Raw genomic sequence first — 14,232 nt, 5'->3', positions numbered from 1 at the left:
AATGTTGGTCAATGTTGTTACTTCTTTTTGATCATATTCCTTCCATCATTAAGCCCAGGCGCACTCTCTCCTGCCTTGATTACTATTTGTATGTTTGGTAGCACCAAGAAACTTTACCACCAAACTTCACGACTGCTAGAACAATTCTGGATCTAAGGAAATTTGCCTCAATGTCCTGTAGCCTAACAGCACTGCACTGGTTTCTTATACAACTCATCACTTCTTTGTACAGTGCACCATGTGATCTATGGCACTTTAACACTTTTCTTGTGAAAGAAACTTGAGCTGCAAGCTTCAAACCATTTTCAGGTCGAGGCTAGGGAGCGCGCTAGCGCTGTCTGCAAGACCTGTTGTTATCTCCTCTATCGGCTTTTGGCATGCCCATTAATTGCCATTTGTTCGTTGTTGTGCCATTTAGAAATACAGGGTTTATACTGGTGCAATGGGTCTGATTCTACTGCCTTTGCGTGCTTGGGTCACGTCCAAGCGATTTCACTCATTGTTTGCTTGCATTGGCCATCCTAATAAGTCCCCGGTTCCTCCTGGTCATCCTGTCTGCCTTTTTATGTTGTAGGCTATCAACATTGTTTTAGGCTTTCAGTCCGTTTCACGAGCAATGCTCTGTTCGGCACCTGCAAAGTGGCAATTTCTGTCTGGTATCTGTTGAGCTATGCCAATAGGTCTAACTCAAAAAAATGCAAGAACTATTGCATTTCTAATGCTTGTTTCTACTTCTCCTTGTCCAATGATGTCAATGAAATGGACCTGGCAGGAGTTGTTTCTCTATCTGTGCAACTTCAATGTAAACCAATCTGTCTTTGTATCTTTGACATGCACTGGTGTACACTTTCTTCAGAAAATAAATTACAATCCCACATCAGATCTCTGTTTATCACAGCACTTTCAAACCTTAGGATGCCACGTAAAACATTTATAGAACACAACACAATTAAACAACACCAGATAGACACATCTCAAAACTCAGGGTTATACTTTTTACTGAAAAAAAGAATAAGTTACAAATAGATTCTTTTTTAAGCGCAAAACAAGCATTTTAGAAATTAACTCGTCGAGCTCTTGGTGTATGGCAGTCTCAGGCCAAGATGCCTCTCCTCACCATAAGAATGGCAGTCTCAGTCCAAGAGGCCTTCTCATACTCCACAATGGCCAGCCTCACACTAAGAAGCCTCAGCACCACAAACATTGACTATTTCAGGCCAGAGGTCACCTAACCATTAAAATGGGGTGTCTGAGGCCGCAAGTCCTCCTTTTCGGACATAGGCTGTGTCATTGGAGCCTCAAGGGTCTATGGTCCTCACTGGTGTAACCGCCTGTCAGTCTAGCATGGCTTTGAAGAGAGGAAGCGATCTAGACAAAGTGGGCCAAAGGCAGGGCGACATGCCCCAGGATGCAGCTAAAGAAACAATTATAAACAAATCCCTCCCCTCTAGGTAGGTGGATGTCAGTGCCCCCTGTAGCGGGGGCGTGGATCATCACGGCAGGATTTGATTATGGTTGCATTAACTGCCAGGCCTGGCTTCTCAGCTCCTCTGACCCAACACAGTGGCTGACTGACTGACCTAGCCTTTCTGCTCCTAGCTGCTGTCACTCTAACTACTCTAAAAGTGAGTTTCTCATTGCACTAGAAATGCTGAGGAGGTTTCTGGGAATTACCATATACTGGACAAGTAGAGGGACTGGAAGTAACAGCACACAGAGGCCTGTCATATTTCATAGTCCTAGTCCGCCATTTGTCATGCCTTTTTTCTGCCACTCATTTATTTTGGGAACATCTAAAGATCTGATTACTATTTACTGCCCATTACGCAAGCAAGCCTGGTACCCACCCCATTTTGCATCCCTCCAATTCATGCTCAGTGCGTGCCAGCCGACAGCCGTGCATGAACCATGGGCAGCTCTGCTATGAATGCAAACCACCTACCCGGCCACACCCCTTCAGTGATGCTGCAATCACCCCCATCCACATATAAACCAAGACATAAAAAATGTATATAAAATGTAAAAAAGCAAACACTAGAAATACAATCTGTCACTTGTGCAAATTGGCAGCATTTTCCTCTGGGGTCATAGAGATTTACTACTGAAATCTCTAGTTCCACGTTCTTTCTGTTTCATGTCTACATCTGTTTACGTGGCACGAGTAATGTCCCACACAGTTTCCATTGTGGTAAGTAAACATGGACGAGTGAGTCCCTGACACATCACATCTGTGAGGCTCAGGATCCTGCAAACCTCCAAATTCTTCTAAATAGACTGATGCCACAGAACCTCTCACTAGCCACATTCAGGAACTACAAACTTTTCTTATTTGCACGTGGTCACTACTATGTTATCGACTTGCAAGCAACAGTTCTGATTCCAGTGTGCAATAGAATGCTACCTCAACCACTGTCACTGAATGTCAGTACGACACAGATTCAAATACTGGAATGCCCACGAATTCCAGCGTGGCACCGATACTCTGATTCGACTGGACCCAAATTTCTGAGTGCCATGTCTTCTCTGATATCACTTTCCCTTCAAATTTCAGTGTCTCACCAATTTAGTTTCCAAGTGAGGATCAATGATTGTAGACTTGTCATGTTTCCCATTAAAAGCCATTTGCGCTGGTTTGTGAACAGGATTATATTCCGTATCAGCTTGTGCCCATGAGGTCTAGAGTACCACGGATTCTCATATAAAGTCATGTCCACGTATTCCAGCATGGCACAGACTCTAAGATAAATGACAGCCAATGGTCTCAGAAGATCATAGGTTCTTCCACAAAATGGACTCCATTCTTTCTGGTGCCAGGGACCTATCCAATGTGCCACAAACTTTCCAAAGTGCCACAAACTTGAGAATGAACCTGTATCCACATATTCCAGCATGGCAAGGTTTTTCAGAGAAAAGCATGCTGATTTTAGGGCTTCAAATGTTCAAAGCTAGCATCTTGGTCATGTTCTGCTGCTAGAAAGGTGAAATAGTGCAAAGAAATTAGCTGCAGGCTGCTCCACCCAGATTCATTTTCCGTCAGCTTCCTTTGAAACGTGGCATGCCATCCAAGTCCAACCCGAAAGGTAGGACTGAAAATATTCATTCTCAATACAGAAGAAGAAAAGGAAAAATGCTCCCCATTGTCATCTGGGCTACTAGACTCAGCTGCCTCAGGCCTTCCGTGGCTGAACCCCAGAGTTCCTTGGCTGCGGACTTGAGCGGATCAGGGCGGTGGTGAGCTCCTCACTTAGAGCCATCTCCTTGGAGTCCAACAGGTGGAACTCCGCGCAGAAGAGCAGGAGGTGAAGGTAGAGGGTGTTGATGTGTGGGTGCAGCTCCAGCTTCACAACAGCTTTGAAGTGAGAAGCGTATATGTGTCCGAGGAGGTGGAAGAGCAGGCGGAACACCTTTTGGATGGCAGGCCGGAAGGTTTTTGGGAACTCTTGACCTGCGGAAAGAAGAGAGAGGCATGAGACTATGCAACAGTAAACCGGAAGTCACCTGCTGCTACGGTGAGAATGTGTATGTTATGTTCTCTGACCTAGGTACCAACTTCAATGCACGTGATCCTGAGCGCACAAACACACACAAACCCATGCAGATATTACAGTCATACTTGTTATTTACAAAGGTGAAAAACCTCTGTAGCAATTGCTAATTGAATTTTGAATAAGATGATATTTTGTTTAGGTTTTCTTCTCACTTCTTCTATGCTACTCTTCATAAAAGAAGATGAGGGATGTCTTTCAGATATATTTCTCAGGTGTTAAGCATCTCCATTGGTCGATTTACTGTTCAATCATTTTGATTGGCATATATGTTGTAACAGGGTATTTGTATGGCACAATTACTGCCTGAAACAACAATTTATGCAGATTGAAGTTTGTAAGGCCAGATGAAATTTCTGTGATTCCCTGTTTTGAGCGACACAGCTAAAACCCCAGTAGGTTTGTGTACTGTGAGTTACAGACCCGAATGGTTCAGGAATGCACAAGCTGGGCCATACATTTGGCTGGGGGGGGGAGGGGTCAAAAGAGCTTTCGGTGGACAAGGTTTATGTTACTTACCCTGTAAGCATCTGTTCTTGGCATGTAGTGCTGTAGATTGACATGCTTTTCATATGTCCGCCACCTAGTGTTGGGCTCAGAGGATTAAAAGTTGTTTCTCTTCAAAGAATTATTTTTGAGTCACAAGGCTATGTGACTCCTTAATTTGATAACAATGCGCAGGAGTATCACTCCTTCATTAGATTGTTTTGTAGCAAATGGGTGAGAATGGAGTTGGAAATAGTGTAGAATATGTGATGACCACCAACTGAAATAGAGAGGGAAACCAGACAGTGGAATCCCCTGGCTGCTAAGCTGTGATAACACCACACCAACTCTGCACTGAGATTACAAAACAGGCCCTTATTCATCTCAATGTGAGCGGATGACATAACCTTGTATGCCAGGGGACTACATATCAACCATGACCCTATCCTGAGGGAATTTGTTAAATTGGTAGTCCTGTCGGACATGGTATATTGCAACAAACAACTATACATACTATGAGCTCCTCCCTGAGGCATCCCGCCCCAGGGACATGTGGGCCCTGTTCCACTGTTAACTGCTGCAGCTGGACTGAGCAGAAGAGACCTGAAGTGGACTGGCTAAGTGGTCGGATATAAGTATACAGAGGAAAGAACCAGAAAACAAGCATTTACAATGCAACGGTTTCGCCTTTGTAAAACTTAAAGCTATTGGCATTGTAAATGACAATTTTTTTTATTTATGTGTTGGTTTTGAAAACAGATAAATTAATGGCATTGTCATTTAGAATGCCAATAGCTTAATCTCTCGCAAATGGACGATACCTTACACGTTTTGTTTCTAAGCACTGTATTAAAGGTAGAACGATAACAACACATTTCACGAGCACTTAGATACATTTGATATATTGAAAACGGTTGCTAACCCAACCCAACACCCATCTTGCTACAACCCGTATGTTGAGCACTTGGAACAGCAAATATAATTTATATAGCTGCAGTACACATTCAAAACTCGGACACACCAAATTAATACCAGTCTTCCACTGGAACACCTTCCCCAAAGATTTATTTAGTTTACTATTCCTTCTCACTTTCAAGAGAGAACTGAAGGCCAATGTGTTCAGTTTCAAAATACCCTAGGCACCGCTCCACAGCTATGGGTCTTGCTTAAAGCGCACCTGATATTATTTTGCCCACAAAATCAGCAATTGCCTAAATGTAATGTAAATGTATTGTTTCATTCACCAATCATGCTCACTACTGTTGCATTTGACAATGTTATCACAGTGCCAACAATCCAATATACCTAATTTGTGGTAGAAATAATTCATCAAGAAATACAGACACATGGGTATAAGTCCCCCACAGAGAGGGCATTAAAGTATGATTTACCACATGGATTCAGACATTCTATTGCACGCTGCTTTGGAGAGCCAGAATTTCGGCACATATTTGCGAAGAACATTTTTTCTCACTACTACATTGCTCTTAAAAGTTTTTGGGGTCTAGTTCGTATCCTACTTTTCTTTTCTATAAGCAACCTTAAGGCAGCTGCAGTAAAGAATGCTGCTCTCAGCAATACAGGATGTAGAAATCCTGCTGGAAAAAAACACAATGATGTTATTTTTTCCCCCGGCTTGTCCTTCTGTGTCTGTCTAAGTGTAAACCATTCCCTTATCAGCGTCAGATGGAATGAATGACTAACTTCATGAAGGACACAGCAGCATAAGTTGTCTGGTGTATCGCTTGTTTTGCATCGTCCTCGGTTATAAACAAACTTTCCCGAGACAAGCTCAGATATCTGACCAGTTTGGTTCAATAAAGAAATTAAAACACAGGCACATTTAACTCTAAACAGCATCTTACAATGTGTTATTGGCCTAAATTTTCAACCCTGAAGTGGTCCGTCCACCCAAAAAAATCAAAAGAGACGACATGGAAACTTATATACGAAGTACCTGAAAGTAATAAATTCAGCTTGATTTAAACTTGAAACCTGTCTGCAATATCTGCAGAAACATGTAAAACGTGCTTTAGTATTGTAACTGTTCTTATGCCAAGCGATCCAACGCCCATCAGGTCTAGCTCACTATGTACAACTGCAACATACATTAATAGTCGCTATTACACATGCCCAGTCAGTTTTATTCTCCAGGTCAATTTATCAATTTGCATGTTGTATGTACAGTTATTCTACCCTGCAGTTATATAGCCGCACGTCCTTGTACTGGCTGTAAGATTGACAGTTGAAAAAAGGGCAACTTATAAGGGTCCAAAGTCAACTCTCCGGCTGAGGAACAACTGAACCGCTGCATGGTAGGGCTTGAGTGCAAGTGGCACAAAGGTAGAGGTATGTGCACAGAACGCTCACATAATTCCTCTATGGCTCGCAGCGAAACCCTAGCAATCTGAGAACTATTGCTCCCTTGTGACTGCATAAAACATTTTAGTTAATTAACGTCTTGAACGCTAACGTTAACGCTAGAAACAGAGCAAGGCGGGCCAGGCGCTCTGCCAACACTTGCCGCACAAAGGAGCGCTTGTGCTGTGGCAGCGGCGGCGCTCCCTGTACACGCCAGTAGGCTCTCTGATTGGCTGACAAGGTCCACCAATCACAAAGCATATTTGGTAGTTGCCAACCAATCAGAGAGCCGACTGGCCCGTGCTGAACATCACCGTCCCAGAGAGGTGGAAGGTATGCAGGCTAGGCGCTCTGATGGGCCATGAGGAGACCGGGAATGAGGCTGCGGAGAGGAACGCGGCGCCAGCCAAGGTTAAAGCAGATATCTTGTCATTCACTGCTCTCGGGCCCTGCAGCCTTCCTGAATCTTACTTTCAGACCGACGGAAGGCGGAAGCTTCCCGGACATTCCGGAGAAAGGCGGTCTTGGAATATGTGCATGTGCTGCCCACTGGCTCGAAGAGATCCCACACGTGAGGCCGCTAGAAACAGAGCAAGGCGGGGCCAGGCGCTCAGCCGACACTTGCCGCACAAAGGAGCGCTTGTGCTGTGGCTGTACACGCCAGTAGGCTCTATGATTGGCTGACAAGGTCCACCAATCACAAAGCATATTTGGTAGTTGCCAACCAATCAGAGAGCCGACTGGCCCGTGCAGACAGCGTGAGCAAGACACTCTGAGACTCGCCATCTGTTTTCATTAACAAAAGGGGCGGGCTTAAAAAAAGAGACGGGAACGCCCCCGATTCGCGTCCTGACGGGGGAAAGAGTGACGGACAACAATGTCTTCCAATGGCTAGCCTCCATTTATGGAGCTAGCCAATGGAAGACAGAGGCGGAACCATAGCCCCATATGTAGGATCATAAGATTTCGCCCTGGGCGGAGCAACTGCTACGCAGTTGCAACGGCCAGGGCGAAACCTAAAAAGACACTGAGGTTATCAATTGTGGAAAGGTATCGGTTGGTGGGATTAATATATACTGTCATAGAACTTAATGCATATACTTCAGGCTTCGAAAAAAATCCACTCGCAATGGCGAGTGAGATGTTATCAGGTCGAGCTATTTTTAGCACTTACTCGTTGGTGTTGGCTAGTTTACTTAAGCTGGAAGGAACAGGTGTTCTGTTCACTCAAAGAGTGAATTAGCAATAAAGACGCCTTTAAATCTTGTTTTTGTCTTGACACATGCTGTCTGTTCAAGGAAAGAGATCAAATGTCAATTTGTCTTTTTAATAATTGTTGCTTATCTGTTCCTGGAAAATTGTGTTTATTTTTTTTCCCCTTATTATAGTTAGTGATTTTTGTCAAGTGAGTTATCTGACAATTTTAAAACAAAATGCAAAATGTCAGTTTTTTTCCTACACAAAATGTAAACAGCTTGTAAATGAATAGACAGGTATTTTTGCAAAATATATCAGGAATTATGAAAGAACTTTTTTTTGTAATTCCGAAGTGTGATGCAAACAAGATTTACATAGGAGCAAAACAAATCAGAACACTTTACTTGGTGATGTGCAAATGACAAATATTTGCAAAAACTCGATTACCAAACATTGTACACAATATAGTTTTAAAACCACATATCAGTGTGAAATTCTATGGGCATTTCAATGTAAAATCTGCGGATTGCAAATTACAGTGTGCTGTTACTTTAGGATTTATTAATGCCTTAATCGCGGCGGCAATTCCACCACCATGTGGGGCGTTCCATTAAGAGGGCGGGGCCGTGTCGGCCAACGCGCGGGCGCAGCACTACCAAGGTAGTGCCCGCGACGGCCGTTGGCCGACGGGTGCACTTAAAGGGTTAAAAGTTTTTCAACATGATTTGAGAAACATTTCTGCCTCCGTACAGAAGACAAAGCGGTTAATGATCAGAGGCAAGCCAACGGTCGTGTGTATCCTATATGTGGCTAGATTTGTATTATATATGGAGCAAAAGTTTAGTCTATTAAATCAAACAAGAGTTTTCTGTAACTGCTGAACTTGCGTATTTGAAGGTGCTCTTATGTGTGATAAACAGGAAAATGGCATCTCAGGGAATTAAAATACTTGCCAAGATCACGTAATTTGAAACCAGCTTATGGGTAAAGAGCATTATAAATTGGTTGAGTAGATTAAATCACTAGACCTGCAGGTCTAGTAAAATTTTTAGGATTTTTCAAGGCATGTACTTGCCTTGGATTTGCTAAAATGTATTGTCATGCCGCCATTTTCACTTCTGTTGTTGGTGCTATGGGTCTGCTTTTTTACAAGTTGATCTCTATGTTTTGTACCAAGCCTTAATAAAGAAAAAGCCTAATAAAAAAATAAAAATCATATTTGGCACAGGGGGAAGGGCAGCTAAGGGGGGTGATTACCCACCAAATCCCACTTCTATCTCGGTACCACTTTCATTTTCTTTTTCTCGCCTTATCCACTTGCTCCTCTCCCTCCATATTTATTATTATTATTTTGGGATGGACACCACTTTACTCTCTCTTTTTCACCCATTTTTTCTCTTTCTACAGTTTCTTCCTCCCCATGCTTCGCCTTTTTCTTTTTTTATGGGGTCCCCATTCTGTACTGCCATTCTCCATTCTCTTAACCCTTTTCTAACCTACTTCCCTCTGCCATTATCTCCTTTCCTCTTTTTTTCAGCTTTAATTTCGATAAGGGGGCTAGAATTTGTTTTTCAACGCTTTTTTCTTTTTTTTAGTAACATAAAATTATGTTAACTATTTATGGAATGTGGCGGTACCATTATTTTTTATCAAACTATATTTCTATTAATTTGCTTCAACACTAATTGAAGTTTCTATTAATTGGTTTCTCAGAAATTAAATTTATATTACAGTATTTTTCTATCAATTTACAACATTTTGCGTAAGGACATTTAAACCTCCTGGCCAAAATAGTTTACACCTGTTCAGGTTATTAATCTTTTGAGGAGCTGCCTTTCGTATTCATTATATATATTTTTTTCTGAATTCTAGAATAAGCATAATTTAACTATTCTTATTAAATGAAGCATCGGCAGATTGCTTTCACGTTCAGTAAGGTCTGCATTCATTATGAATGGCCCAGTAATCTTCCGGGTAACTTTAGTCTCCCAGAGTTACTTGTCCATGGGTATCAGTAGATCTAGAGGACCAGACTTAATGGAGGAATACAAGTGGGGCCTAAAGAGTCCTTAAAGAATAAGAGTTTACCAGGGGATTAGAAACAACATGACAGATCTCTCAATTTTCAGTTTTTTTACATGGAAATTTCAGCTGCTTTTGACTGCCAATTTTTTTTTTTTAAATCTTTTTATTGACAATTTTTACATTAAAAAATACATTCCCACCCTCCCCACCCCCCTTTCCCTGACCAAGAACACGATCAAAAAATAAAGAAATGAATATGCTACTTACCAGTATGCATCTGTTCTTGGCATGTAGGGCTGCTGACATTCATATCTATAGCATAGATCGCCGCCTAGTGTTGGGTCCGGATGATTGCACATTGTTGTCCTGGAAGAGTCTTCGAAGTATCACGAAATAGGTGGCTCCTCCCCTGGACTACAGTGCGCATGGGCATCGACTCCATCCTCAGATTGTTTTTAGCCATTGTGGCAAAGATGGAGTGTAACAGCGTAAGCGATGGCCATGCTAAGAGTAAGTGTAAAAAAGTCTGCAGCCGCTACAGGCCAAGAACAGATGCATACTGGTAAGTAGCATATTCAGTTCAAGGCATGTGGGCTGCTGAATTCATATCTATAGCATAGAATACATAGCAGTCCCTCCATTAACGGCGGCCGCCTGTGCCAGCTGCAGAAGTCTGAAAAAGTGTTTTAAGAACAGCCTGCCCTACAGCTGCCTGCTGCTTGGCGTGCACATCTACACAGTAATGTTTAGTAAATGTGTGTGGTGTAGACCATGTGGCTGCTCTACAAATATCTTCCAAAGGGATATTACCAAGGAAAGCCATAGAGGCCCCCAACTTGCGAGTGGAGTGGGCTCTGGGAGGGACCGTCAAAGTGCGCTTAGCCTTGTGATAGCAAATCTGAATGCACTTAACGATCCACCTGGCTATACCTGCTTTGGAAATGGGGTTGCCTTTGTGCTGGGCTGAAAAGGCAACAAAGAGTTGTTGTGTTTTCCTAAAGTCTTTGGTCCTATCGATGTAGTACATCAAAGCTCGTTTGACATCAAGAGTGTGGAGCATTCTTTCGGCCACTGTCTCTGGGTTTTGAAAGAACGCGGGCAGTTCAATGGTCTGATTGACATGGAACTGCGAAACCACTTTAGGAAGAAATTTAGGGTTAGTGCGCAGCACCACCCTGTTTGAGTGAATCTGTATGAATGGCTCTTGTACAGTGAGCGCCTGCAGCTCACTAACACGTCGTAGAGACGTAATAGCAATGAGAAAAGCCACTTTCCACGTTAAGAACTGAATCTCACATGAATGTAGAGGCTCAAAAGGTGGGCCCATCAACCTGGTGAGGACCACATTGAGGTTCCATACAGGAGCTGGCGGGGTCCTGGGAGGGATGACCCGCTTCAGCCCTTCTAGGAAGGCTTTAATGGCAGGCACCCTGAAAACGGAGAGATGCTGCCTGTTTTGGAGATCAGCCGCTATGGCGGATAAGTGTATCCGAATGGAAGCATATGCAAGATTGCATTTGTAAAGATGCAACAAATAACATATGATGTTGGGAATGGATGCATCAAGCGGGTTGATGTGGTGTTCAGTACAGTAAATGACAAACCGCTTCCATTTTGCTGCATAGCAGGCTCTAGTGGTGGGCTTTCTCGCCTCCCGAATGATATCCATGCATTCAGGAGGCAAGTCAAGGTAGCCAAACTCTAAGACCTCAGGAGCCAGATCGCCAGATTGAGCTGTTGCGGATCTGGATGCTGAATGTCGCCACGGTTCTGCGTCAAAAGCCTGGGCGTGAGGTGCAGCCGTTGATGTGGTACCACGGAGAGTTCTAGAAACGTGGTGTACCATGGCTGGCGTGCCCACGTTGGAGCAACCAGGATGAGTGTCATCGAGTGTTGCATCAGCTTTCTTGCCACCAGCGGTATGAGAGGTGCTGGGGGAAAAGCGTACGCAAATCTGCCTGACCAGTTCATCCATATCGCATTTGCCTGCGACTGTGGGTGAGGGAACCTGACGGCAAAGCTTTGGCATTTTGCGTTTTCCCTTGTGGCGAACAGGTCTATCTCTGGATGACCCCACTGTTGGAAGTACGGGTGGAGTACTGATGGATGTATCTCCCACTCGTGCATTTGGTGGCTGTACCTGCTGAGCAGGTCCGCCATTTGATTGTCCTTGCCCGGGAGGTGTTCCGCCATGAGGAAGATGTTCCTCTGAATGGCCCACTTCCACATGCTCTGAGCCAGATGAGACAACTGTGGAGAGTGTGTACCTCCCTGCTTTTGGATGTAGTACATGGCCGTCATGTTGTCCGTCCGGATCAACACAACCTTGTTGCACAGATGTACTTTGAATGCCTTCAGCGCCATGAAGATTGCCATCAGTTCTAGGTAGTTGATGTGCATCTTCTCTTGCTGCGTTGTCCATAGTCCCTGCACCGTGTAGTGGAGTACATGAGCTCCCCATCCCTGGAAAGATGCGTCCGTCGTCAGGATAATCTGTGGCACAGGCTCCTGGAAAGGTCGGCCCTTGCAAAGGTTGTGTGGATTCCACCAATGCAGAGAGTTGTATGCCCGACCAGTCACCAACACTAGGTCGTTCAACTGTCCCTGAGCCTGAGTCCACTGATGCGCCAAGCATTCTTGGAGCGGACGCATATGTAACCTCGCGTGCAGGACTATGAAGATGCAGGAGGCCATCATGCCTATCAACTGCATGAACACTCTCGCAGGAAGCGAGTGTTGCGGTCTGAACTTTTGGATTAGCGACTGGATGTTGTTGATCCTTACTGAAGTCGGCTGAGCCGTGGCCGCCAGGGTATCTATCGTCGCGCCCAGATACTGCTGCACATGGGCCGGGTGAAGGTCCGACTTTGGATAGTTTAGTGAGAAGCCCTGACCGTGAAGAATGTGAATGGTGTGGGACATGTCGGCGGCGCACTGCTGGGCTGACTTTGCCTGAACCAGCCAGTCGTCCAGATAAGGGTAGACATGTACGTTCTGTCTCCTGAGGTGCGCCGCCACTGTCGCCAGACATTTGGTGAACACTCTGGGGGCCGTGGTCACTCCGAAAGGAAGGACCTTGCATTGATAATGCCGATTCTGATTGGTGAATCTGAGGTATTTTTTGTGTGATGGATAGAGTGGAATGTGGAAGTAAGCATCCTTGAGGTCCAAGGTTGCGAGGAAGTCTCCCTGATTGAGTAACGGAAGAACTTGCTGCAGCGTCAGCATGTGGAAGTGTTCTGAGAGAATGTACTGGTTTAGGGGCCGGAGGTCCAGAATAGGCCGGAGGGACCCGTCCTTCTTCGGGATTAAGAAGTACAGGGAGTACACTCCTGTGCCTTCTTCCTCCACTGGCACGAGCTCTATAGCGCCTTTTTGCAGCATGGCAAGAACCTCCTGCTGCAATAAGTGCAAATGCTCTGTGGACATAGGACGGTGTTTTGGTGGTATGTTGGGTGGAGTGGATGTGAGCTCCAAACAATAACCGAACTGGATAAGTTTCCTGACCCACCTGTCTGTGGTGATGGATTTACAGACTGGCAGGAACTGCTGGAGTCTCCCCCCGACAGGTGTGGAATGGTCGGGGGCAGTGACAGGGCGTCACTGTTTGTTGGAGGCGGAGGAACAGGAGTTGTTGTTGCCCCTGCCTCTGCCCTTTGCGTTGTTGCCCCGATAACCTCCTCTACTTTGCTTGGGGTAAGAGGTTTGCGCCCCACCTTTATTGAATTGTGTTTGCTGGGACATCTGGCCTCTGGAAACACCTCTATTGCCTGAGCGATGAAAAGTGCTCCCCCATAACTGTTGGGACTGGAGAGCTCCCATGGACTTAGCAGTCTCGGTATCCTTCTTTATTTTTTCCAAGGTGGTATCCACCTCAGGACCAAATAATCTGTCGGGGTTTACCGGCTGGTTGAGGATGGTAGTTTGGATCTCAGGCTTAAACCCGGAGATTCTGAGCCATGCCTGACGTCTCAACATCACACTGGTGTTAATTGCCCTGGCTGCAGTGTCCGCAACGTCTAGTGCACACTTAATGGAAGCGTTGGAGATGAGCTTCCCTTCCTGGATAAGCATTTCCGCTGCCTCTTTATATTGGTCTGGGAGATGTTGCAACAGGGACTGTAGTGTGTCGTAGTGTGCCCTGTCGTACCGAGCCAAGAGTGCCTGCGTGTTAGAAATACGCCAGATATTGGCCGCCTGAGCTGCTACCCTCTTTCCTGATACGTCCAGCACTTTGGATTCTTTGTCCGGGGGAGGAGCTTCACCAGTGGTCTGCGAATTCGCCCTTTTGCGGGCATTAGAAACGACCAGGGAGTCCAATGGCAACTGGCCCTTGATGTAGGTTGGATCGCCAGGTGCCGGTCGGTATTTTTTTTCAATTCTAGGGTTGACTACCCTTGACCGCGTGGGTTCCTTAAAGATGTCCGCAGCATGTTTCAGGACCCCCTTTAGCATCGGGAGAGTCTTCACAGTCTTTTCAGCTGTTGAAAAAGTGTCAAAGAGGAAGTCCACCTCCACAGGGTCAGCATGCAGCTCAACGTCGTGGTTTTTTGCCGTCCTCTCGATCAAGGCATTGAATGCCGCAGAATCCTCAGTGGGAGCGGTCTTGACGTTGTAG

The 14,232-nt window shown here is 45.0% G+C and overlaps 1 protein-coding gene across 2 annotated transcripts in view; it reads right to left on the bottom strand.

Annotated features, from left to right (window-relative positions):
• Positions 1 to 974: 974 nt before the first annotated feature.
• Positions 975 to 14,232, bottom strand: part of LOC144770564 (MOB kinase activator 2-like) — a 122,860-nt gene continuing 109,602 nt past the window's right edge. For both annotated transcript variants that reach the window (XM_078655182.1, XM_078655181.1), the window contains exon 6: positions 975 to 3,445. In XM_078655182.1, the coding sequence (XP_078511308.1) occupies positions 3,168 to 3,445 (278 nt within the window). In that variant the 3' untranslated portion in view covers positions 975 to 3,167. The remainder of the gene's footprint in view (positions 3,446 to 14,232) is intronic.

Source organism: Lissotriton helveticus, chromosome 7, assembly GCF_964261635.1.
Source record: "Lissotriton helveticus chromosome 7, aLisHel1.1, whole genome shotgun sequence".
Lineage (NCBI taxonomy): Eukaryota > Metazoa > Chordata > Amphibia > Caudata > Salamandridae > Lissotriton > Lissotriton helveticus.
Note: the sequence above shows the minus strand (reverse complement) of the source record. Positions and strands in the feature narration are given on the sequence as shown.